The 25,106-nt window shown below is 39.2% G+C and overlaps 1 protein-coding gene and 1 pseudogene across 3 annotated transcripts in view; one reads left to right on the top strand and one right to left on the bottom strand.

Moving 5' to 3' along the window:
* Positions 1-22,436, bottom strand: part of DIP2B (disco interacting protein 2 homolog B) — a 183,701-nt gene extending 161,265 nt beyond the window's left edge. The window contains exon 1 of one of the 3 annotated variants that reach the window (XM_039882047.1): positions 7,081-7,237. In XM_039882047.1, the coding sequence (XP_039737981.1) occupies positions 7,081-7,237 (157 nt within the window). Of the gene's footprint in view, positions 1-7,080; positions 7,446-22,176 lie in introns of those variants that run through there. The other 2 variants (XM_039882048.1, XM_039882049.1) reach the window with 2 other exon arrangements.
* LOC120618636 (uncharacterized) lies at positions 17,285-17,403 on the top strand (annotated as a pseudogene).
* Positions 22,437-25,106: the final 2,670 nt, after the last annotated feature.

Raw genomic sequence — 25,106 nt, forward strand, 5'->3', positions numbered from 1 at the left:
ACAAACAAATGAGATTAAAGACATTTTTAAAAGGCAAGGACCTAAAGTTTAACACTCATGCACACCATATTAAAAATAACTACTCCAAATTAAAAAAAAAAATGACAATGTAAAGTATGAGAAATAATGGTAGCTGACTAAGAACTAGAAAGAGCATACAAAGCTAAAAAAAAATTAAAAGAGAATTGAGTAGATCTTGTGTTTGTGCCATTCTCTTCTCTTTGAGGCAGAGCTTTGGTGATAAAGCATCACATTTCCTTCTTTGTACGTCCAACAGCAGTTCTAGGTTCTAAAGTAAATAATATTTATTAATAATGATATTGAAAAAGTAATATTTGTGGAATATAAACATTTAGATTTAAATAGTACATAGAGCATAAAGACTACATCTTGTTACACAACAATATAAACATTATTTATTTTGACAATATAAAAACAATATGACTACAAAAATTCAGAAGGGGAAGAGTACTAGAAATGGCTAAATTTCATAGCAGAGACTCAAGAGATACTTTCTAAAGTTGACTTAACATATCACTGAAAATTATATTATCAACTATCAGAACCAAAATACTGACAAAAGTGATTACATTTTGGGAAGTGGGACTGGGGGTGGGGGAGAGAGAAGGCTATTTTTCTATTTTATAGAGTTTTTAACAATGTTCCCATGTTTTTTTTTTAATTAATAGGAAAAAATGCATAATATTCTTACAAGAATTTCTCATACCTTATTCCCACCTGAATAACCCTTAAGACCATCTTTTTCTCTGCTTTATATACATACACACAAAAACAGTGACACAGAAATGCTCCATGATCAGCAACACTGGACAGTTTGAAGGGTGAAGTCAAGGCCAAAGGCACTATGGTCCTAAAGCCCATCACTCCTCAGAGCAGGTTCCCATCTTTACCATCTGGCTTCTGCTTTCCTCTACACCCCAGATCTTGTTAGCATCCCTATATGACATGCTGATCTCAAAGTTCTACACAAACATCACACAACTGTGTCCACTCCAAATTCGTGCTGACCACACTAGTTCCAGTCTCACACTGGCATTGTTTTAATTGTTTCATTAATTCCTCTCAAGCTCTCCTATAGCTACAGCTCTAATTCTTTTCACATATCTCAAAACTCCATGATTCCATCTTTGTGAAGAATCTTTTCCCTTTAATCACATACCAATTTATTCTCCCCAAATCAATTTTTTTCAACCAAACCCTTTCTTCTGTCTCAGAGAAAGAGAGATCCTCCCTCCACTTCAATAAGGCCACAATCCTTCCATGCTGCTCACAGGCTCACCTTCATATACCCTTGAGGGATCCAACCTGTGTCCATACCTCCCTAGCCAACTCAGTCTTGTCTTTTCTTAGCCTCCCCAGGCCTATAAAGATTTTTCAGTATCCTCTATTATTAAAAAATAATAATAAAGTAAAATAAGTACTCCTTTGAATCTGCTTTTGGTCTTTCATTCCTTTTACCCAGCTTCAAAATGAGAAGCCTACACTTATCTCTCTATGCCCTCATTACTTTCTAATCGAGCCTCTGATTCAGCCACAGGACTAGAATTGACTAACGCAATCATCCATATTCACTCATCTGATTCTCCTAACCTCCCTACAGCTTTAACATTGTGGAGTATTTATCTCCATAAAAGAAGCACACTATGCTTCCCAGTCCACCTCCTACTTCTGTGATCATGACTGGCACTCCAGATGACTCTTCCACCTCTAGCTTCCTAAATATAGGCATTCCCCATTAACTTCATTTTTTACCTTCCCTTTCAAAGATCTGATATAACTTTATGAAGCTCATAAAGATGATGTCCAAATTCTTCAACTACTTCAGGATATAATTCACTATTTCCAACTGCCCACTGAACAGTTTATCTGAATGTCCTGCCATGCCACAGATTCTATCATGTCCAAAATTATATTCATCATCTGCTCCCCAAACCAGCACCTCAGCTGTTTCTATATATAACATCATCATTCCCCTAGTTACCCAAACTCAAAATCTGGGCCATCTTTGACTCTGCTGCTATTCCCTCACACCTCACCATCTTTCTCCTCCTCAGTGTTTTACAGCATGAAAAGTAAAAATGAATAAGCATGGTTTCCAGCCTCTGGGAAGGATGAAGAGAAATATAAGCAAACAATTATAAAGTAATCTGATGAGTAGTACAAAAGATAAATGCACAAGATGCTAAGGTTGTGGAGAAAAAGGTACAAAGGGGAGAGACTGAAGTGAAATTCAACAAGCTGTAAACTGTAAAAGTCAGAACTAAAGTCCTGTCCCCTCACCCTCACAGGCCAAAAGAACAACAGCAGGCAAAATGAATAATTCAATGTATATCTTGATTCAAGAAAATTCAATATATAACTTTTCATTGACTGACTATATATTAGGCATAGATGATTCTCACTATATGTGGATTTTCTTTCAATAGTAATTGTCCCAATTAATTTAAAATAAGATTTCCATTACATATAATTTCATAAAGATACTCATAGGTCATCTTAGGAATTAAGAGCTGGAAAGAACCAGATACTGTCATCTAGCCACTCATCTCCTAGAGGCTAGGAAAGGTTAAATAACTTGCCCAGGGTCACAAAGCTTGTAAATAGCAGAAATGGAACCTGAACACAGTGTCTTTTTCCATGTTACCTCACTCACTGCCTCTGACATGCCTCTCTCTCAGAATGATTTCCCAGGTGATTCACATAAAAGCCAACAGAAATGAGAATCTGTAAAAAGGGTCCAGGCATCAGGTCTCTTTCAAAAGTCTTGAACATGGTCTCTTAGACATACGCACACATGCATAATATGAATTCCAGGAAAAAAGCAATCTGACTATAACTCAGTTCTCTGTAAAAATGAGAAATAGGTCCTCAGCTTGTTGATGACAAATTAACTAGAAAGCTCTCTTTCCCTAGGTTCTCCCCAAAATACTGATAACGTCATTTTGCTTCCCCCAAATAAAAGCCTAACTGGAGTTCTAACTATTCAACTAATGGCTAGAAAAAACTCAGAATTCTGGAGAGTTATGTGGAGGTGCATAGGGTTTCCCCCACCCCCCAACTATCTTATTCAACCTCTGGTTTCACCTTTTGTCAGAGAGAAAAAAGTTACTTCTCTCCATCTCCAAGAAGTGACAGGTGCTTTTTACATTATAAACGTTTCTTCCCTGATAGAGCAGTTAAGTGATTAGAATTCACAATTTGCTCTAAGCAAAACCTCTTTACTCTTAGAATCTGATCCCCTTCTGAAAGATCCTCTGCTCACTTTACAGGGAACATGTTTTAACATGTGAAAATGCAAAGTCAAAAGCAGCCAAGAACTCAAGTTCAACTCTACCCTGCCTTGTACAGCCTGTCAGAGGTCGACTTGCAATAATGATGGTTAAGGTTAATAGCAAAAGAAAAAAAAATCAGCTTGGTTGGGTTATTTAATTTCAACCAAAGTCTAGACTATAAAACCCATCCTTACTACTCTATTTTCCCTTTCAGAAAGTTCCTGAGAAATCTGTAGTCTTGAATTTGATTAGACTGAAAATAGAGAATTCTGAACAAGTGAGAACTTATTATTAAACAACTATTAATGAAAAAAAAAATGAACACTTTAATGTTCTTTAGTTCTGATGATGTAGACAAATATGGTCATGTCTTATTCTTGATGACTCACTGAGACACTGTCACATCCTCTTTCTCACTACTACTTCTGCTTCTAAACAGACAAATCATTTTAGATAACAGGTTGTCAAAAGTTGGGAAAGCAGTTTCCTGTCAAATGAATCAGAAATAAATCACTGGAAAACCAGACTGGTTAGAACCAGAGGAGCTGGTAACAAAGAGGAACTCTACTTCAATCGAGGTTCAAGTTTCTGTTCATTTTATCTCAAAGAGGAAAAAGTGAGCCTCATGCACTGTCTTTCCTTCTCCAGATTTCGCTAAGAGTCCAAGGACAGTTTCCTGCTGTTTCCAGGGCAGAATGGAATGGTGTTCACACTGATGTATGCATTCTCTTCTCTCAGCTTACAACCACTCCCTACATATACATCTAAGACTGGAGACCTCTTGTCTCACCTACTCTTACTCATCCTCTCTGGTGCACCCTTACCTCATCTACTTTCTATGTCACTGACCACAACCTGGTGTGTACCTACAATTATATCTATGACTTTTCACATAAGCATAGCTGCTTAAATGAGGGTGGCTTTTCTGTATGTCTTCACAAAGTGTTTTTCAAGGATACATACGTGACAATTTATTTTTAACTCAGAGAATACTCATAAAACCAACAGAAGAGAACACCCTCAACTTCCTCCTCTGCCTATAAATATCTGCCTCTGCTCCCATCCTTTTCTCCTTTCCTCTGTTTCAGCGGAAAAGAAGTCTCTTCTGGTATGCTGGATAATCACTCAGAGATGCTTGAAATCTCAAACCTTCCTGACTCACGGAGACCAGGAGTCTACTCTAGACCGTCAACCCCTCCTTTCCAAGGCTTCTTACCCTTCCACCCCACAAATGAACATGCTCAAATCTCTTCCTTCTTAATATAATTCATTAATTCAGCCATCAAATTTTGTTATTGTTGTTAATTATTTATCAAGAGAAACTATTCCTTAGCCCATATCTTCATGCTTCATAGTTCAGGAACACAGGTCAGTGACAAATTTCCATGGAAGTCAACTCAAATTCTTTACATTCCGAAATCACTTTGCACTCTGAAAGATACCAGCCTTCCTCATCTCCCCAAAATCTTTCATAGAATCCTAATTTCTGTAGAAATCTGTGTATGTCTTCTTCCTTGGTTCAGCCACAGCAAACTCACAGAAAGCTGCAACCCCCAGAGATACAATGACTGCTCCAATAATAGGAGATCACAGACACTTGGCCAGAAGGCCACGCATCTGAAGTTTCGTCAAAGCACTGGAAATCATACTAGTTATATGTTCTCTTAATACCAACGTCCTTCCGGATAGAGAAAATCAACCATCAAATTTTTATGAACATCTACTATGTGCCGACAGCTCTTTTCTACCCTGGAGATAAAGTGGTGAATAAAAGGAAGTACTCGCCTTCATGCAATGTACTTTCTAGTGAGAAGAGAAAGAAATAAGAGCTAAAAGCATAAACATCCCAGCTACTGTTCTTTCTCTTCTTCGCTTCACACAGCCTCGAAAGAGCAGTGTACGTTGTCTGCCTCTACCTCTACTCCTGCTTCCACCTTAGATTCCTTACCCTACACCTAACAGGTTCGCAGTCCCCCACCTCCAACACCACTAAAATAACTCAGGCAAAGGTCACCACCAAGGACCTCCTCCATTTGTAAATCTCAGTGGCATCCCTCAGTCCACTCTTAAACACTACAGCAACAGGCACTTCTTGAAAATCCCTACTGCATTGCTCTTCTCCCTCTTTGGCCACACATACCTCTCTGACCACTTTTCTTGGGTTCCTTTTCTTCAGCTTCCCCCTTAAATGGCGGCGCTTCTGGAGCTCTGTGTTCAGCCTCTTCTTACTTGATGTGCTCCCTTCGGACCACTTCAGTCACACCCATGGCTTCTACTGTCGGTGATGCCCATTCAGGAATATTGAACGTGTAGCTTCAGGACAGGCCTTTCTAAAGAGGTCCATACACATGCACAGCCAACTGCCTGCTATGGATCCCCACTTGCATGGCTCAAAGACCTCTCAAATTCAATAACACTGAATTTATCTCCTCCCACAGCCAAAACTGTTCTTCCTCTACTCCCTGTATCAAGAAATGGTGCCATCTTCCTCTCAAAAAGCTAAGCCAGAAATCTGGGAATCAATCTAAATTCTTCTATCACATCATATGCCTTCCTCCTTCTCCACACCAATCTCATCAATTCTGCCTCCTTAAATACTTCTTTTCATTGTGTCTCCCCTAAACCTACTGCAGAGACCACTAGCTCGTTTCAGGAGCCTCCTTGTAAGAATCCCTTTCCTGTCTTGCCCACTTGCCCAGTTCTTATCAACATAGGGCTACTTTGATTGCAGTCTATGGGTATGGTGCCCCATAGTTATGTGACACAGAAGCCTGAAATCATCCTCCTCTAGGGAGAGCTCTACCAAATACAGATGTTATCCACTGCAGCTTACAATTCCTCAATGACTCCCCATGACCTATGTGGATGTTATTTAAACTTTCGCCTGAAGAAAGTGATGGGGGATAGAGGATCTAGAAGAGGCACAGCCTGAAGGAACAAGCCACAAGGGCAAAATATATTATTTTTTAATTTTTAAAATTTAAGGTTATATCTTATCCTAGATTTTAATTCTGCATTATAACATATTCGTATTTTAATACAGCAATAGTTTCCAAAAAAATTCACTGAAATGCATACTCCAAGATATACCATGTTTACCATAAGTTCTGAGTACCTCCTGGCACAACCGCACAAACCCCCACTGGGAAGCAAGGCCCTATAAGATAAAATTTAAGATTCTAATTCTAAGGTCCATCCCTGCCATGCAATCAGCTCTGCCCACCTGTGCAGGCTTACTGGACCCACTAAGCTTACACTTTAGGTTCTAGTGGTAACTAAATCATCGTAATTCCTCAAACACATTACAATGATTCACAAATCCATGCCTTTCTCCAAACCTAAAGTATCCTCCTCCCTTGTCTATCTGCCCACCAAAATCCTATTAAACTGTTAACTCTGAGCCCAAGTGATTCTACTTCAGGGACTCCTTCCCAGAATACTATACAGAATGTAGTACTATGGGTGTACATTAATGCCCTTCACCTGAGCAACCTCAGTATTTGTACATGCATTCTTTATGACATTATGCAATAAAGTACTGTTTATAATATCTTATCTCTGCAAATAACTACAAAAAACTACCATTATGTCCAGTCTCTCCTAACCATAGTCAAACTTACTGAAAGTTGTTTTGTTTTGTTTTTGAAATTCTTACATTTCCTCCCATTCATTCCTTAACCCATTATAATCTGGCTTCTGATCCCCACACTATTGCATTAAAACCACTCTCACTAAATTCATAAAACAAACTTTTGGCTAAATTCAATAAAGCCATCTTAATCCTTACCATTCTTGTGTTTGCAGCAACAGCTGTTCTTTCCCTCTTTTGCCTTTCTGACCCTGGACCTCTCCTGATTTTCCTTCTTTAGCTTTCTTGCTAAACCTCCAGCCACTTCTTCCCAGTCCTCTTTGCAGACTTTCATTTCCACTGCCCATGTTAGCATTTCTCAGGGGTCTGTCAGAAATACTCTAAGCCCTCTTTCCTGGGTGAACTCATCGATTCTTGTGGCTTTAAGTATTATCCTATTTCAGAAAGCTGGAAACCAAATTTGGGTTTACATACCCAGTTCAGTCACTCCATTCACTAATTACAACTGCATGGATAGAAGTTTGGGGGATATAAAATAACACAGCAGCACAACAGCATAATAAAGACTTACAGTGCTTACCATGCACCAGGCAGTTTCTAATCACTATATTTTTATGAATTAACTGATTTAGTTCTCACATATATAAGTAGATACATTATCCACATTTTACAGGTAAGGAAACTGAGACAACTAAAACTGACTACAAAAAAATTTTTAAAAAAAAGGACAGGAAAGAATCCTCACCGCTAAAGAAAAACTTTTTCTACAATTGTAAGGAAAAAGATAGAAGATAATGAAATTAAATTCAGGATTCTGAGCAATTTAGTTCTCTGACAATGGAGATCTTTTAATTAACATATATAACCATTTCAGTCATATTTTCAACACGATCATCATTTTAATGTTTCTTTTAATCTTCATTGAAATAGAATAGTAATTAAGATGTTTCGTAAGCTCTATTTCTCAGACAGAAAGATAAACTTCAAGTTTATGATAGGTTAATAAGGAAAATATTTGAAATTTTACTATATTTATCCTATGTGCAAAATTACAATAAGTTTAGTGTTTGAATAATATCTTGGACACAGGTACTCAAACAGACATCTGAGAGAAAACCAGGAGGCTGTTTGTGTACAGTTGGCATATTACGGGTGACCTATGAATGTCCTCGGAAGTCTAGTTGGCCACACTGTTTGCAAATGCTAGGATAAACTGACCAAAGGTCTGACTTAGTTCAACAAACCCAGTATTTACCATATGGCTAAATATTTCACTTCCTTGGTTTTCTAACATTTTGCAAAAGATGTAATGTGGTCAAGAAAAGATGTTAGAAAATGAGGCATGGGAAATATTTAGTTTTTCCCAATGAGGACCAACCAGTTAAACCAAAATGAAAGCTACTAACAACATCTGGTCTATAGAATAATCCACCCAATTAGCCTATGCCTCAGATCCTGTGGGTAACACATTTAAGGGAGAGGAAAAAGAAAATCAACGCATAGGCAAAATAAAATAAAATACAAGAGGCATACGTCCCCCCATGCAGGGAGCAAAGGCAGTTGGTGGCATGACTACAGCTCTCATGTAAGCACTGTAAACCAGGCTTGATGCTGTGTCTTCTGTAAGTATCTGCATAATATATATCAGCTAAATTGAACATACAAAGCAGACAAGTAGGCTGATGAAGTGGCAAATTGCCACACATCATCCAACTGTAAAAGTTACATGGAAAATTGGAAAGCACAGATAAATGGGTGGAGAAACAAAGGAAAAAACTAAAATACTTTAGAAACTAACCAATGCCAGGAAACATCATGAGCCCCTGAGTTCTAGCCCTGGCCAGCTTCCAGAGGGGTCCCTTTTCCTTCCTAGCAGAGGTCTGGGGACAGACGGAGCCTATACCTTTTTACTCTGTAAAACTGCCACTATCTAAGGAATCCCGCTGGAATCTTCTCCCTGCAAAGTCCATCTGTTCCCTGAACAAGTGTCTACTGAGTCTTCTATACTAGGCCCTGGGCATAGAGCAAGGAACAAGACAGCAAGGTCTCTGCTCTCATGGAACTAACATTTTATTGGGATGCAATCAGATAATAAATAAATACATATTTGAGCAAGACCATTTCAAATGATAGTATTATGAAAAAAATTTTAAACACACACACACACACAAAAAGAAAGTAAAAAGAGAGATGAGATGAAGAAAGATGAGAGGATTTGCTCATTTAAACAAAAACTCCAGGAAAGGAGGCAAAGCTGTTGGCCAGCACAGATCTTGCAGCAGAACATTCCAGGCAGAAGAAAAGCAAGGAACAAGACACAGATGCAGGAACAAGCACGGTGAGCCCAAGGGAGAGAAGAAAAGATTCACTGCCCTTAGATTTTTGTTCAAATGCCATTTTATGATAGGCTGTCCATGACTACCCTATTTTAAATTGTATCCACTGACCCAGTCCCAGTATTCTCTATCCGTCTTTGCAATTTTTCTCCATTGAAATTTTACCATCTCACAGGCAATATATATTACTTATTAATTTCTGTCTATTCCTACAGAATGTAAGCACTTTAAGGGCAGAAATATTACTTTAACCACTGGCTGTATTTCCTGTACCTATCTGGCACTTAGTAGGCATCCAATAAGCAACTAAATAAATAAAGGAGAAAGAAAAAGAAAAAGGAGGGATAGAAGCAAGGAGAAAAAGAAAGAAGGAAGGACAGAGGGAGGAGAAGAGGAAAGAGAAAGAAGAGTTAGGCAGTGTGACTAAAGCACAGCGGAGGAGAGAAACAGATGAATAGACAGGACTGTGTAGACCAAGGAATAGAGTTGAATTTTATTTCAAAGACAAAGAGAATCCACTGATGGGTTGTAAGGCAGGGAAGCAACATGATCTAATTTATAGTGTAAAAACCTCACTGTAGCTGCTATGTGTAAAATCAGCCAGAAAGAAGAAAACAGGGACACTAGGTAAGGAGCTAGAGGTGAAGTAGCAAGGCAAGGCAATGATGAGCAGTGGTTACTAATGCAGAGAAGCAGATTTAGGGTATTTCTCATGACAAAACCAAAAAACTTAGAGAGGGACTAAATATGGCGAGATGGACTGAAGGAAAGAAAGGAATCAAGGATGTATTAGTTATCGATTTATTGCTTCTCAGATCCAAACCTACCCTTCTCATTGCCTACTCTTTGAAAATTAAGTTGGACCCCAAAGAACACATACAAATGGCCAATAGGTACATGAAATGATGCTCAACATCACTAATAATCAGGGAAATGCCAATCAGCACAATAAGATATCACATCACACCTATCAGAATGGCTAGTATCAAAAAGACAACAAAGAATAAGAGTTGGTAAGGATGCGGAGAAAAGGGAACCCTCGTGCACTGTTGGTGGAAATGTAAATTGGTACAGCCACTATGGAAAACAGTATGAAGATTCCTCAAAAACTTACAAACAGAACTATCATACAATACAGCAGTTCCACTTACGGGTATTTATACAAAGAAAACAAAACACTAATTCAAAAATATATGCACCCTTTACTGCAGCGCTATTTACAATAGCCGAGATATGGAAACATTCTAAGCGTCCATAAACAGATGAATGGATTCAAAAAACATGGCGTATATATAATGGAATATTACTCAGACATTAAAAAAAAAAAAAAAGAATGAAATCTTGCCATCTGTGACAACATGGATGGACCCAGAGGGTATTATGCTCAGTGAAGTCAGACAAAGAAAGACAAATACCTTATGATTTCACATATATGCAGACTCTAAAAAACCAAAACAAACAAAACAAAACAAAGAGACTCACAGATACAGGAAACAAACTGGTGGTTACCATTGTCCATAACTGTTTCCTCTCCTCCTCCTATCTTGGGGTCTCTGTTTGTATTGTTTGATTAAAGTATATTGCTAAGATTGTGGTCTATGGGTGATATAATCTCTGAACACTTGCAAACTCACATAGAATCTTCTTTTCCCTATAAGGTAAATAACATCTAGAATCTAGGATTCTTAGAATGTAGACCTTTTCACTAAATAGTCTGTGGCTGTTTGTTACACCATCATCAAAGTCATAGTATTGCAAATAGTCTGTTTTGTTGTTGTTGTTCTAGTCTTAATTTTATGTTTCTATCTTGGAGCTTGCAAGGTTCTTTTTATCACTGAATTGAGTAATTTTATCAAAATATGCCTAGGTTTGTACCTTTTCTTATCATCTTGCCTGGAACACAGTGAACTCATTCAATCCGCAGTCTTTTTCAATTTGCAATCTTTTTTCAACTAAGGAAAAATTTCTTTTTATTACTTATTTCTCCTTCTAAAATTCTTATTACTTGTATTTTAGGTTTCCTGGATCTATCCTCCAAGCCCTTTAACATTACCTTCATGAGCTCCCATTCTAACTCTTGGTATTTTCTAAGCTTTGAAGTCATGATTTTACTTGAAATGAATTCAAAAAACAGCAGAGATATGTTCAAGCTGCCACCTTCCCAGAATCATTTCAAATGGGATGAAATGCTATTTTATCACACAAGTAGAAAATAAAAATGCTTCCAAGTGCTCAGAAGACAATTACTTAAATTAATATCTTAAAAACCCAAACAACTATTTGTTGAGTTACTAGATTGAAAGCTCCTTGAAAACAAGGAATCTGCCTTCTATACATCTCTTACGCTCTCAATAGACCTTGTAAATAAATGTGCTCAGTACATCTTTAGTGATATATTGACATATTCAGCACCTTAGAAGTTCCAAAAGGCAGAATACCTTTTCATTATGCTCAAGAAACCTAAAGTCAACAGGAGGCAAAAGAAAAAAAAAACATAAATGAAACAAATAAATAGTGGTCAGTTAAGTGTTAAACTATGTTACTGAATACAACAATAATCTAAAAATAGAAGAGATTAATATGGACTAACTCAGTCAGCTGGTTTTATGATGAAGGAGACATCAGCTAGGCCGTGAAATATGGGTAAATTATAACAGGAGAAAAGGTAGTCCTAACAAAGAAAACAGTCACTGCAGGGTGCAGTGATGAGAATGAGCCTGTCAGAAAAAAAGAGTAAAGAAACCAGTCTGACTGTTCCAGAAGAGTCTGTCAAATACTGGTAAGGAAATAAGAATAGATAGGGAGTTTGATGAGAGTCAAGATTCATTCACTGGTTGAATAAATACTGAAGAGTACTTATGCTGAAGGATGTTACATGCTGTCCTCAAGCAGCTTACAAAGGGAGATAAGAATATTTAAGCAAATGAAAATTTCATAACTTTAAGATATTTTGAAAAATAGCTATAATATAGGAGTAACATCAGAGAGCAGAGCTCAGAGAACCAACTAATGAGAAAGTTGGTTTTTTTGTTTGTTTGTTTGTTTTTAAACAGGAAGTTTCCCTTGGTCTCCTTGAAGAAAAACAATTAGCAAAAAGCTATGGCAGGAAAACTCATATCTATGATTTTGCTACATGTTCAATTTAAAAATGAAAGTTTCTCCAAACCAGAAAGGAAGTCCAATAAGATAAAAATGACAACTTTTTAAAATATTAAGAGAGGAAAAAAAATTGTAACTGTATAGTGACCAATCAACGTTAACTGGACTGACTTACTATGGTTATCATTTTGCAATATATACAAATACTGAATTATTATGTTACACATCTAAAGCTAATATAATGTTGGATGTCAATCACCCTTCAAAAAAATTTTAAGACAGCCTATTTGCCTCAGTCTCAGATTTACTAAACAAGAAACTATCAAAAGCTTCTACCTTATGATTCTTGCTGGGTTCATTTTTATAAAGGAGATTCAGTGACAAAACTGGTCAGCGGCATAATGAATTTGTGCCTGACCTGAGATAAAACCCACAAGTTCCAGCCTGTGAATAACCTGAGACAACATAATCCAAGATCCTTAAAAAAAAAAACCCTACAAATGCTTTAATGTGTCCCTAAAAAGCAACAGTCCTCTTAAAAATAAAGAGATATCAGAAAACTATTCCTTCACAAAATAAGAACTCCAATAAAAATCAATTAAGTACATGTCATTTACAGAAATCTTTATATTAATTTATAAATTAATTTTATAATTAAACATTAAATATCTAATGAAAACAACAACACTAAAAACTCCTTCTGAACCAGAATGTTAACCACAATCCTGTATCTGTAATCCAGGAGCTCAAGTCCAGTGCACACCAAGGACCTTTCAAAGACACTAGACCTATAGATTTTCATTTAGGGCTCTCCTGTGTAGCATCCAAAATATTTTCTTCCTGGGCTTCCCCTTTTCAGCTTCTCATTATCCTCATCTCAATTCAAGGAAGAAAATTTAATTTCATGTCAAAATATAAGTACATAAAATTATCTTTCACCTTATAAATAGTCTTATAAGATTATACCCAGCATTTTTTGCTCTTTTAAGAAATAAAGATGTCACATCTTGCAGGAAGTTGGCTGGCATGAAAGAAATTCTCCAAAAACGTTTTAGAGTGCCAACTCTGCTGATTCTGACAACGCAAGGTCAGAAATAAGCAATCTCACTCCTATTCCTATCTAGTTCACTAGATAGGATAGAACATTCCAATTCTTTTCCCTCCAGGGAGCCCTACCTCCAAAACTCCAAAAACAGAAGCTATATCCTAAGAAAAGTGAGGCCTAACAAGAAGGAAGAGAATTTTGCCAGAACTACTTGAAACATAATTCAGGGAGATGGAAGCAAATGGCAATGTAGAAACACCACGGAGTTTAGAGCCAAGCTGACTTGGGTTTAACCCCAGCACACTGCATTTTCCGACTTCATATTCTTTAACAAGTCTCTACAAAACGGAAATCACACAGCTACCTTTAGGAATTGTTAGAATTAGAAGCATGTTTCAAAGACTTGCCCAAAGTCATACAGTAAACAGCAGAAGCAGGACCTGACCCCAGTATCAAATGACTCAAGTCCAGTGTTCTTTCTCCTTTGCCATTCATTTCAGAATGTTCAGAAAGGTCATGTATAGCAACAGGGCAGGATGTGGCACACCCTGCATTTCACTTAATGTTCAGGTGCTTTTCGCTAGCTCATTCCCCTCGTCATCATGATAACAGGAGCTATTTATTCAGCACCAATTTACTGGCAACACAGGGTATATAAAGTGTTAAGCACACAGCCTGTTACATAATAAGCACTCAATAATTGATACACAGAGATCTTAACTTCTTAAGTGAGATTAGGAAAGGCTGGCTTCTTATAGGAAATTGTATGGAACACAAGTTAACCAGGCAGAAAAAGGCAAAAAACAAGCCAGAGTGGGCATTTTTCAGAGAAAGGCAATGTGTACAAAGGCATGGAAATGAAAAAAGCACAGTGCATTCAGGGAAGTACAAGTCATTCAACATGGCTAGAAAGGAGAGAAAAAAATATGGAAGGAGCAGTAAATGAGGCTAAAAAGGCAGGCAGGTCTTGGTATACAAAAGGTTTCATCCCGTGGACAGGGAAAGCCAATGAAAACTATTAAACAGGGAAAAGGACACAGGTGTGTTTCAGAATTATCATTCCATCACAAAATAGAGAAGAATGGAAGGAGAAGAGACTGAAGGCAGACCCATAAGTTAGGAGACTACTACAATGGTCTCATCAAGAGATAGGAACTTGAATAAAGATGGTGTGAATGGAGGAGAGGAAGTAGAATCAATAGGAGTCAGTGGTCCATTAGAAGTTAAAGATGACCCCCAGGTTTTTGACCTGGGTAAATGGACATTCTGAAGTAGGGAGTAATTGTGGAATGGGCTGAAACAAGGAATGCAGTTTTGGATATACTAAGTTACAGCTGTCTGGGGAGAACCAAAGGGATGTCTGGAGCAAAGGAGAGTCAGGGCTAGAGAGATAAAGGCTAGGGAGCAGTCATGACAGCTGGAGTCCTGGGCATGGATGAGATGACTCAGCAAGTGTATGTGAAGTGAGAGGAAGGCTAATAACAGATATCAGGAACAATCAGGGGCAAGAGGGACAAAAAGAAGCCCAAGAGAGAGCATAAGAAGGAACAGTTAGAGAGACAGAAAGAAGTGATGCCATAAAAGCTAAGGAAGAAGAGAGTTTTATAAAGATAAAGGCCCAATGTATCCAATACTGCAAAGGAAGATGCTAAATCCAGTGGGTACTTTTCAGTCTGAAAGTAGAAGTCATTAGTGGCCTTGCATACAGTTGTTTCAGAGGCTTGGTGAGGCAGAAACAATCAACTAAGGAGTGAGGAAAGGTAAGTAGTAAGATCAAGTAACTCTAGGCCACATCTTCCAGGATCCATGAGAGAGAGAGAATGCAAGCACAAGAAAGCAAGCAGATTCCAATACAAGACTGTGGGAAGCTGCTGCTTTTAAGACGAGAGAAACTTCAGCATATTTATTACAGGTTGGAGGGAAGGAGCCAAGAGCCAAGTATAAGTGAAAGGCTAATGATGAAAAAAAAAGACAAAGACAAAAGACTACAAATGAATAGACCGATTAATGAAGTAAGCTCCCAAGATCCCAAAAGAGAAGATGGGACTGAGAATGCAGTCAGAGGGATACACTACAGAAGAGGAAGGGGATATTTCTTCCTCTAAGAAAAGAAAGAAAGGGGATAAGGGTGGGAACTGATATAGATAAGTTTGTGAGTATTGAGGAAGGAAGCTGAGGGAGTTTGGCTTTCCTTACAAGCTAGTGAGAATGAAAGGTGATAGACTTGGTTCTTAACTTTGCTTCATAATCTTCTTTAAGAAACTTATAAAAGCTATAGACTCTGTCCCCCAGAAAAGGCACATAAGCACTCACACTCAAATTTCTACACACCATTTCAGAGAGTCTCTGGGTCCACGAAGCCAACCCTTGTAGCCAAAGATTCTGTCAGCTGTAAGGCTATGGAATTCCAAAAAAATGGCCTTTCAGAAGCAATCTTGTTCACAAAAGAGCATCCACGTGGGAAAGCAACTTACTCATTAGACGCACAAAGGTATAAAAACGCTCTCTCTTAAAAGTCTGTGATATATGCAATCACCAAAAAGAGAGGGACTATTTGTGTCCAAAACTAACTTAGGCTCTCTAGGGATAAAAGATACAGACCATCCCTGCCTTTTAAAAATGTAGAACTGAAAGACAGTGAGTCACAGAGCCTTGGATTTAGCAATGGCTTTAGTAAAAGCTGAAAGATCAATCTAGAGGTGAAGGGAGACAAAAATCAGACCCTTAAGTCTAAAGACAGAAGACTGAAAAAGGCTGGTGATAAATGCTACTCATAGGAAAAGAGGATGCAAGAGAACTTTTGAAGGAAGAACCAAAAGGATTTATTCACTAAGGACAAAAGAAGGAGTAAGAAAAAAAGAGTTGAAAACTAATTGAAGGTTCTGAGCACCCACATGTATCTTTTCAAGACTGGTAGATGCTTGAGTCTCAGAAACCATGCTTAAATTTCAGAATCACATGCCAAAACCTACAGGCTCGGAAATGTACACATGCCAGATGTCTATATGAAATAAACCAGGTACTCTTCTTTGCTCTTGTCAACTGCTTGCAGTGACCCAACACATGCTGAACTAAGGGTAGAGGGTGTGGACAGGAACAGCTAATGATGGAGTGAAGTCTTACTTTTAAAAAATATATACGTAAATTGATTCCATTCATCACTTCATATATAATCATATTCTACTAAGTTACACAAGATATTAAAAACAGCCAAATCAAGAATGCATCCGTTCACTATCAGAAACAATAAAGATTACGTGTATGCCACACACTACACTCAGCTTTTCTCCTATTATCTCATTTTAAACCTCCTTAGAACTCGAATGAGGTTCTCATTCCAATTTTTAGGAATTGAAGACACTAAAACCAAGGAGGTTAGGCAATCTGTCCAAGGTCACAGAGCTAATAAATGATAGGCTGGGACTTGGACTCAGGCCCACCAAATGCCAAAACCTGTGCCTTTCAAATGATTACACCACCCTGCCTGGTGCCAAAATCAAATCCCCAAGACAGAGACTTTATGTTTCAATTCAAATCAAATTGAAGTAAGCAAAAATTTATTGCACTCCTAAAACAATACAAGAAAGAAATTGGGGAGTTATTTAAAGAAGTTTAAGATATAAATGACCTCTGTAGGAGCTTACATTAAAGGGAAATGAAAAACAATTTAAATTATTAGAAAATATAAGATTAGCAAAAATGATAGAAACTGCAAATGCTGTAAGGTTTCAAGCTAGAGAGCTCACAGTGGCCAGGATCAGGTTTACCAAAAAAAAGGTAATACTTCAGCTGAATTCCTAAAGAACTGTGAGAAATATCTCAGACAAAGAGGAAGGAGCGTTTCAAAGAGCATTCCTGAATTAATCATGAGAGGAGACCATGGAGAACTGTAGTAATTATAATATAAATATAGTGTAGAGGGGTCTACGGCCACATCTCCCTGAACAAGCCCAAACCTGTCTGATCTCGGAAGCTAAGCAGGGTCGTGCCTGGTTAGTACTTGGATGGGAAACCACCTAGGAAGACCAGGTGCTGTAGGCACAAAAAATAAGAGATTGTAAGATGACAAGGTCCTTGCAATCTGTGAGGTCAACCAACAGTTGCCTCGCCTAAAAAAAAAAAAAAAAAAAACCTGTAAAAACATATACACATATAGTGTAGAGGGCCTTTTTAGCCAACCTCTGAACTATCAACCCTAGGTGCTAATCCTTACCCAGGCCAAGTAAGAAAGTAGCCACCAAAGGCTGGGCTAAGAGTGAAGCATTAATGATTTCTCTTATTCAAAAATCCAGCTCAATGCTATGGGACTGTCAAACAACAAAATTAATCTTTCAAAACACACATGAGAACTAGGGTGTCCAAATAAGCACTCCTTTATCGTAAGGTGAATCATTCTTCCAACAGTCAGAATTTGTCTGTCTCTTCTGGAACAGCCCTCAAAACTAGTTTACAATCATCCTAATTTTTTTGACAGTCATGACTAAAGTTTATAATCACTCTAATTTTTTTCAATCTCAGCTAGTTTGGACTCCAAAAGAACATCAACCAGATTTTCTCTACTTGTCTGCAAGTAACCACAAAATGAAACTCTACCCTCAGAGAATTAAAATTTGCCACCATGAGGATTTTCAAAGGAATGTGCCAAAGGCTCTGACAGCAATTCCTAAAGATGCTTTCTAACATAAAATGAGTACAGCCCACCAAAAATACATGCATGCAAGTTTTAGGGGGTAGATTACTTAGGCATGTCAGATTTGAGTTATTTAAAAATCCACACACCTGCATTCCTTAATGCTCCTGGCATCAGGTATGACAACTGCTTGGACGTAATTTTCTGATAAAGATATATCCTATGAATTCATGGATCTGCTAAATATTTGAGGGAAGAAGCCATTATAGATAAAGCAGGAGGGATTTGCCAGTTTTCTGGTAGCTTAATTCTCGTTGCCAGCTTCTGAGATTGTGAAATACAATCTCTATCCAGCATTTTACCCTTTTCCTCTTCAACTCTACCACCTCTTCCCCACTCTTAAAGAGGATTCACTTCAGCTACTAGGACTCAACCCTCTCTTATCCCTTCACCTTGAAGGTGTGCCCAGTACCAGGCTTTAAGGACCACCAAGATGTGATGACACAGAGAGCAGAAAGGGAGGATGTGACTGTGTTGTGTTTGTGCTCAGAGAAGTGTTCAAACAAGAAAAGGGAGGATCCCTTCCTGTATGTGTTATTTCATCTTAAATACCTTTCCGTTGTCATCTTTGGGCTGTTCTCAGACATTGAAAGGCTTGTAGTCCTTCCGACATGCCACATAAAGTATAAGATTTATGTCCTTCTTTCCTGCACACTTAAGACTGAACTGCACAAGCTAAATCACAGCCCTCTATCCTAGCCACCCAATCCAATCTCATATTTATAGTACTCTGCTGCTTCCTTTTCACAACGACGACAGAACAGATAGCTTCCTCTTTTCTTAGAAGGCAGCCCCTGTGCAGAACTCCATCGTGGTCTCATGTACATACTGTTCTGTTAGTATTTTTTAAGTGATTTCCCTATCAGCCTCAGAGCTCCTTGAAAGCTAATGTAGTACCCTGCTCACTTCTGTATCCTTAGCATGTAGTAGTAGGCACAAAATAAATGTCTGGATCACATAAGTGAATGACAGATTTGAAACAGATTTCAGAAAGAGAATCAACCAGACTATTTGGAATTGTGGCATACGGCTGTCTTGTAGTTTTTCCTTAAGAGTAAAAATTAGAGTTGATAGCTTATGCAATAACAGTAAAGATATTTAAATTATTCAATGGTAACAGATACCATAATTACATGGCAGCTTAGGATAATGTCACTTATTACATGAGCAACTTTAGACAAAACACTTAACCCTTGTGAATCTGTTTCCCCCTCTAGCAAACCAAAAAAAAAAAAAAAATCACAAAGTTGTAATAAAGCTCAAATGACATAATGCATAAGATCATTACACAAATCTAATGTGTTATCAGATTTAAACAAATAATTCTCATCATTAGTGCTATTTTGTGCATATACTTGACTAAAACATGCATATACTTGACTAAAACATGAATAAAGTTCAGACAAAAGAGCTTATTGTCAAACATATAATAAATATAATAATATGTGTGGATCATGAAAATTTTTTCAATCATGGGAATACTTATAAAAACCATTTACCTATTCAATTCCTCCATAAATAAGCTCATAATTATGTGTAAGTTCAATTTTAAGTAATCCTCCAGAGAGTTTCAGACTCTTCTTTTTGGTGCAGAAACAGGAGGCTTTAACCACCAGGTCCATGGTGACCTTCCTGAAGCCACAGCTCTGGGCTCTGCCACAGCACTGGGCTCTGCACCGTGCTCTGCGGCAAACAACCCAAGGAGGCACAAACCTGCATTTCAACACAGAGTTGGCTGATCTATGACCAAAGCCTGCAGCTGAAAATACAGGAAAACAGAAAGAAAATTCTTCAGTATACAGCTCATACTACAGCTATAATTACAAACGACTACAGCCTGAACCTTAAAGAGATTAATAAAATCAAGGAATGAGTGGACCAAAGCCAGCAATACACAATAAACACATAGTTAAAAGCAACTTCTTTTTTCAGAAGAAAGTACTTTTGTCAGAGCCATTAACTGTAGAGAAAATGTAAAACAAACAAACAAAGGTTGGTTCCGAATATGTTACAAACATCACAAATAACACCATGCTATAGATTTGGAGGCTGTTTGGGTGTTTCGACTTCACTTAAATTCCTAAAAATATCTATCTACTTCTCCAGCAACCATTCTCTGTACGTTAAGCAAGAGAGAAAAACAGATGGCCAACAAGATGCTGACACTGCAGGCCCAAGGTTTTTTAACTGTATTTTTTTTCCAGTTAGACATCGCTAAGAGAGATGACATACAGGATAATGCAGTATAAATTCATAAGAAACCAATTCAAACTAAGTCATATGCCAACCCAAACAATCCTGTATTGGAAAGCAAATCATACACTCGTCCTTAATAATGTTTACGCTCTGGCATTCACAGTTTGTAGGAGTTTCGCACCTTCATGAAGGACAGAGAGGTGAGCTAATCAGTGTGAGTCCTAGAAATAGTTCTTCAGCATCATCTCTAGAAACACGCAGAGAAGTAAACAACAATCAGCTGGAAGCAGAAATACCAAGAATAAGGAGCTTCCAGGATTTCCCTCTCCATGTAAAAGCAATCAACTCCTATTTTTAATCTTTCTGACGCAAACATCCAGCCAAACCTCTTTTTCTGTCTAATCAAAGATAGCTGATTTACTACTATGAAATAACTGTTTCAAAAGTCAATTTGAATGTAAGTCATCACAGATTTAAAAACAATACTTTCATCTAGGAAAATGATGTATGTTGAGAGGCAAAATGGATGGTAATACTCTAAACACTTCACAGAATCAAACCTATCCAATGATTTTGGGGACTGGCCAAAAGAATAACTTCCCAACTGATTAACTGAAAAATAATATGTTGGTAATTAAGTGCAAATGAAAACAGCACCTCCCTATACATTGGGAAAACCTAACAGGGTTATTAATAATAATTTCCTTCCATGCCCAACTGGATTTATAACACAAATCTACTTCTGGTTTTTAATTGTAAAGGATGGGAGGGTGGGGGAGATAATGTCTCCATGAGTAAACAAAAAGTCAGAACTTTCCAGGGAACTTGTCACATTCTTCTTTTCCAACCAACAATTTTTAATCCACTTGAAAAATGATGGTCAAGAGGGCCTTTGGCAAGGAACTCAATAAGAATGTGCAGTTCTAGGGACACCACCACAGTACTGACATCAAGCTTGGACAAAATGCTGCTTTTGTCTCGGAGACAGCCTGTGATAAAAACAGGAACTTTATGGAGAACTGATCACAACTGCACAAGAAGCTTGATCACATGCCTACCACACAGCAATGTTTCTCTCATTGTTATCCAAGGGACTTCTCTAAGAACAGTGGTTTGATTTATTCCATTATTTTAATTCTCAAAATAAATCCAGCCCTCCTTGTACCAAATCTACTGTCCAAAAAAAGAGGGTGATGGCCAGCCTTTGCATGTAACCTCTCCTTCCTCCTTCAAAGACTCTAAAAGGGGATCAGATGCGGAAAATTCAGCCAGAATACAGGCACCAGGAAAAAAAACTATGACAAAGGTGGTCTCAAGACAACTCCGTGTGTCTCTCTCTAGGTTAATGCCACTGCTCCAATCTCTCTAGGATCCTCCATGGCCCACCCTGCCTCTATCTCACTCCTGTCACTAGAGAGGCATCTCGCATTGTTAAAGGAGGAAGAAGAAATGCTGCGGATTTCCCATGTGTCTTTCTCTTTTTGAGAAAGGGGGGGAGGGGACTGAAACAGGCGTGGGGCCCTCCCCTCCAAAAGGGTAGAGAACAGGAGAAAGCTCAGCCACCCAGCCCGCAGCCACCCCCACCCCCACCCCCCACCGTGCCCAGAGTCCCCGACAGAAACGGAGGGCGCAGCTTTGTCTCGGGTTTTGGGGACCAGGGAGCGCAGAAGCAGCCCGGGCCTGGAGAGGATGTCTCCCCGAAGCCGCTGCTTTACCCTCTCCGCGAGAACACAATGAAGCACATGGGAAACCCACTTCACCGGGTGAGAGAGGAGGAAAGACGACCCTTCATAGCCCGGGCCAGATTTCCGGCACCCTCCTCCCCTTCTCGCCCGCACGGCCACCAGGGCGCGCGGCAGAGACCTGGTCTCCCTGTCGCCGCGAACCGCAGCGGCGCCGGGGCGCTCGCTCCCCCGCCCGGCTCCTACCCTCCGAGAGCTCCAGCTCCAGCTCCGCCAGCTGCGCCCGCACTTCGGGCGGCAGCGCCGCCACCGCGGCCGGCGCGGGCTCCAGGCCTCGCTCCGCCATCCCAGCTCCGCCAGCCACACTCCGGAAGACAAGAGAGGGGGCCGAAGGAGGGACGGACTGACGCGGGTCCACACCCCGGCTACAGGATCCGGCTCCGGCCTCCGAGAGCCGCCAGCGCCGCCAGCGCCGCTACTGCCGCCGCCGCCATGAGCAAGGGTCACGTGAGCGCGCCGGCCCCGCCCCCGGGCCGAGGACGCACCGCCTCCACAGCCAAGCCAAACTCAGGACTCGCGGGCTTATGGCGCCCTCTTCCTGGAAGCCCCTGAAACGACGAGCCCAAACTCTTCACCCCGAATTCTGCACAGGCCGGGTAAGGAATAGATGGCGTGGACACGCAGCTTTTGATCTTTTATGAACTCAAGTGCAAATAGTTTTCGGTGGAACCAAGCCATACTTTACCCAGCTCTCTTCACTTAGTAGTGTGTGCCTTTGTCTTTTCCCTTCTTCCATTTTGCCCTGGTTGACATCTACCCATTTGTAAGGACTTGAACACAGGCCACTTCTTTTATTGGGGCTTCCCGGCTCCATTTGCCAGGAACTGTTGCTATTTCAGTTCTAGTACTTAAGACAATGGAGAGAGAATCCAGGTCCTCCTGCCTAGTCTTCTAACTACTTGCAAGAGAGGAACTTAGTCTTTATCTTTTTTATCCTCTTCATTGTGTGACTCAATAGGTATTCCAAAATTTTAATATTTTAATTCAATATAAAGAGGATCCAAATATTTGTGTGCTTTAAACAGGAGCTACTGAACAGTTGTTTTAAATCGTCGTTCATATTCATTATTTAATAATATTGAATCTTTTTTTAATGCCAAAACCCCCCTTCAGAATTTGGGGGATTCTGATAGGAGAAGCTCAATATAGTTGGTTCCATGATTTGTTATCCACTAAGAGTTCTGAACAGTGTTTTATATCATTCCTGGGCTGGAAGAAAAAATTTTTTTAAGTTGAGAAAAGGAAGAATGTGACATCATGTCTCATTGAGGATAAACTTTGAAATTTCCTTTTAACCGCAACAATATAAGGAGAATTTGTGGGAATATATGTGTGTATGTTTTCTGTTTTACAAGAGGACTGTTACAGTTTTTTTTTTCTGTAAGGCTGCAAATTTATTAACATTCCTTTCATCAAAAAGCAAGGTTCTTGTCTCCTCCCCTGAATCTGAATGGGTTTCTGACTGCTCTGACCAATAGAATATGGCAGAAGTGATACTATGTGACTTCCAAGGCTATGTTCTAGAAGGCCACACAGCTTCTTCTGGTTCTCTTGGAATGCTCCATCTCCAGAGAACCTCTCTCTGGACCCTTCTCCCAGGACACTCTGAGAACCCAGCAGCCATGCAGGGAGCTGCCACATAGAAGCCCATGTGAGGTGCTCCGCCCAGTGGTCCCAGCATTCTAGTCATCATAGGCCAGGATGAAGAAACCTCCAGATGACTCCAGCCCCCAGACATTCTAGTCTTCCTAGCTGAGGTCCCAAACAATGTGGAACAAAGACAGCCTATCCCTGTTGTGCCCTGTCCTAATGCCTGTGAGCATAATAAAATGGTCATTCTTTTATGCCACTAAGTTTGAGGTGGTTTGTTACACAGCCTTAGCCAGTGGTCTTGCTTATCCTCCCAATAGCCCTTTTCCCTTGTCAGCAGACCACAACAACTCCTAGTAAGGCTGGATATGCCAAATATTTTCCCACCTTCCTTGACAGGTGTGTGATCCACTGAAGGAACTATTGGAAAGAGAGCATCTGGGGAGGATTTTCCTCCCTGATGGGAGATGCGCAAGGAGAAACTGCTGCTTTTACTTCCTGTCTTTAGATATTGTCCTACTCAGTGCACCAGCAGTCATCTTGAAACCATAAAAGAAAATTAAGGAAAGTACAGAGACATCACTTAGACCTTGACAGACTTGGTCTGCTGAAATAACAAATCATGGAACCAACTATATTGAGCTTCTCCTTGTTATATGAGAAAATAGGTTTAAACCATTTTTTAGTTCAATATTCTGCTATTTACAACCAAAAGCTTCTCATCCAATACTGAATTTGTTACCAAAAATGGGATATTACAGGTGAGCCAAATATGAAATGGCTGAGTGTGGTCGCAAATTGTCGAGTATGACACAGGTCCCGTTATAGCAAGGGTTGTTTTGCTAGGGGAAATGATCAGAAAAATTTAGGATTTGGGGTGTGAGCTATGCGATGTGGCTTTCAGTAAATTCATAAAAGATATAAACAGTCTGAAGACGTTCCAACCAAGGACACAGGTGGGGAGCATTTGGCTTTGCTTAGAAGCTTTTCAGGCTTTAATCTAGATTAACAGGGATGACAGAGTGGAGTTTTGTGGTTTGGGGAAGCCAACCTCTTCCATTCCCAAGTAAAAGCTAGAATAAACAGAATCAAGAATGTGAGCAATTTAACAGGTGATAAAATTGAAGAGATTGGGGCTCCAGATCTCTGAAGTACCTCAGGACCTTTCATCAGTTTTTGTTATTCAAAGGGGCTAAACTGAGTAAAGAATACAAGCCTAGCAGAAAAAAAAAAACTTAGACTTAGTGTGGTATTCTCTCCCTAGGGTCATTAATTTCAAATCATCTCAAGGAACAGACCTTTAAACTAAAGAAGTATTTGCTAAATAGGGGGACAACAGCTGTGAGGCAGAAGTTCTCAGGCTTTACCAGTAATCAGTGCTGTCCAGTAGAAATACCATGTGAACTACATGAGTGATGTTAAATATTCCAGCAGCTACTTTAAAACGTAAAAAGAAACAGCACATCTCAATTCAGACTAGCTACATTTCAAGTGTTCAATAACTATGTGTGGCTAGTGGCTACCAT

This window comes from Pteropus medius, unplaced genomic scaffold (genome assembly GCF_902729225.1).
Source record: "Pteropus medius unplaced genomic scaffold, Ma_sr-lr_union100, whole genome shotgun sequence".
NCBI lineage: Eukaryota > Metazoa > Chordata > Mammalia > Chiroptera > Pteropodidae > Pteropus > Pteropus medius.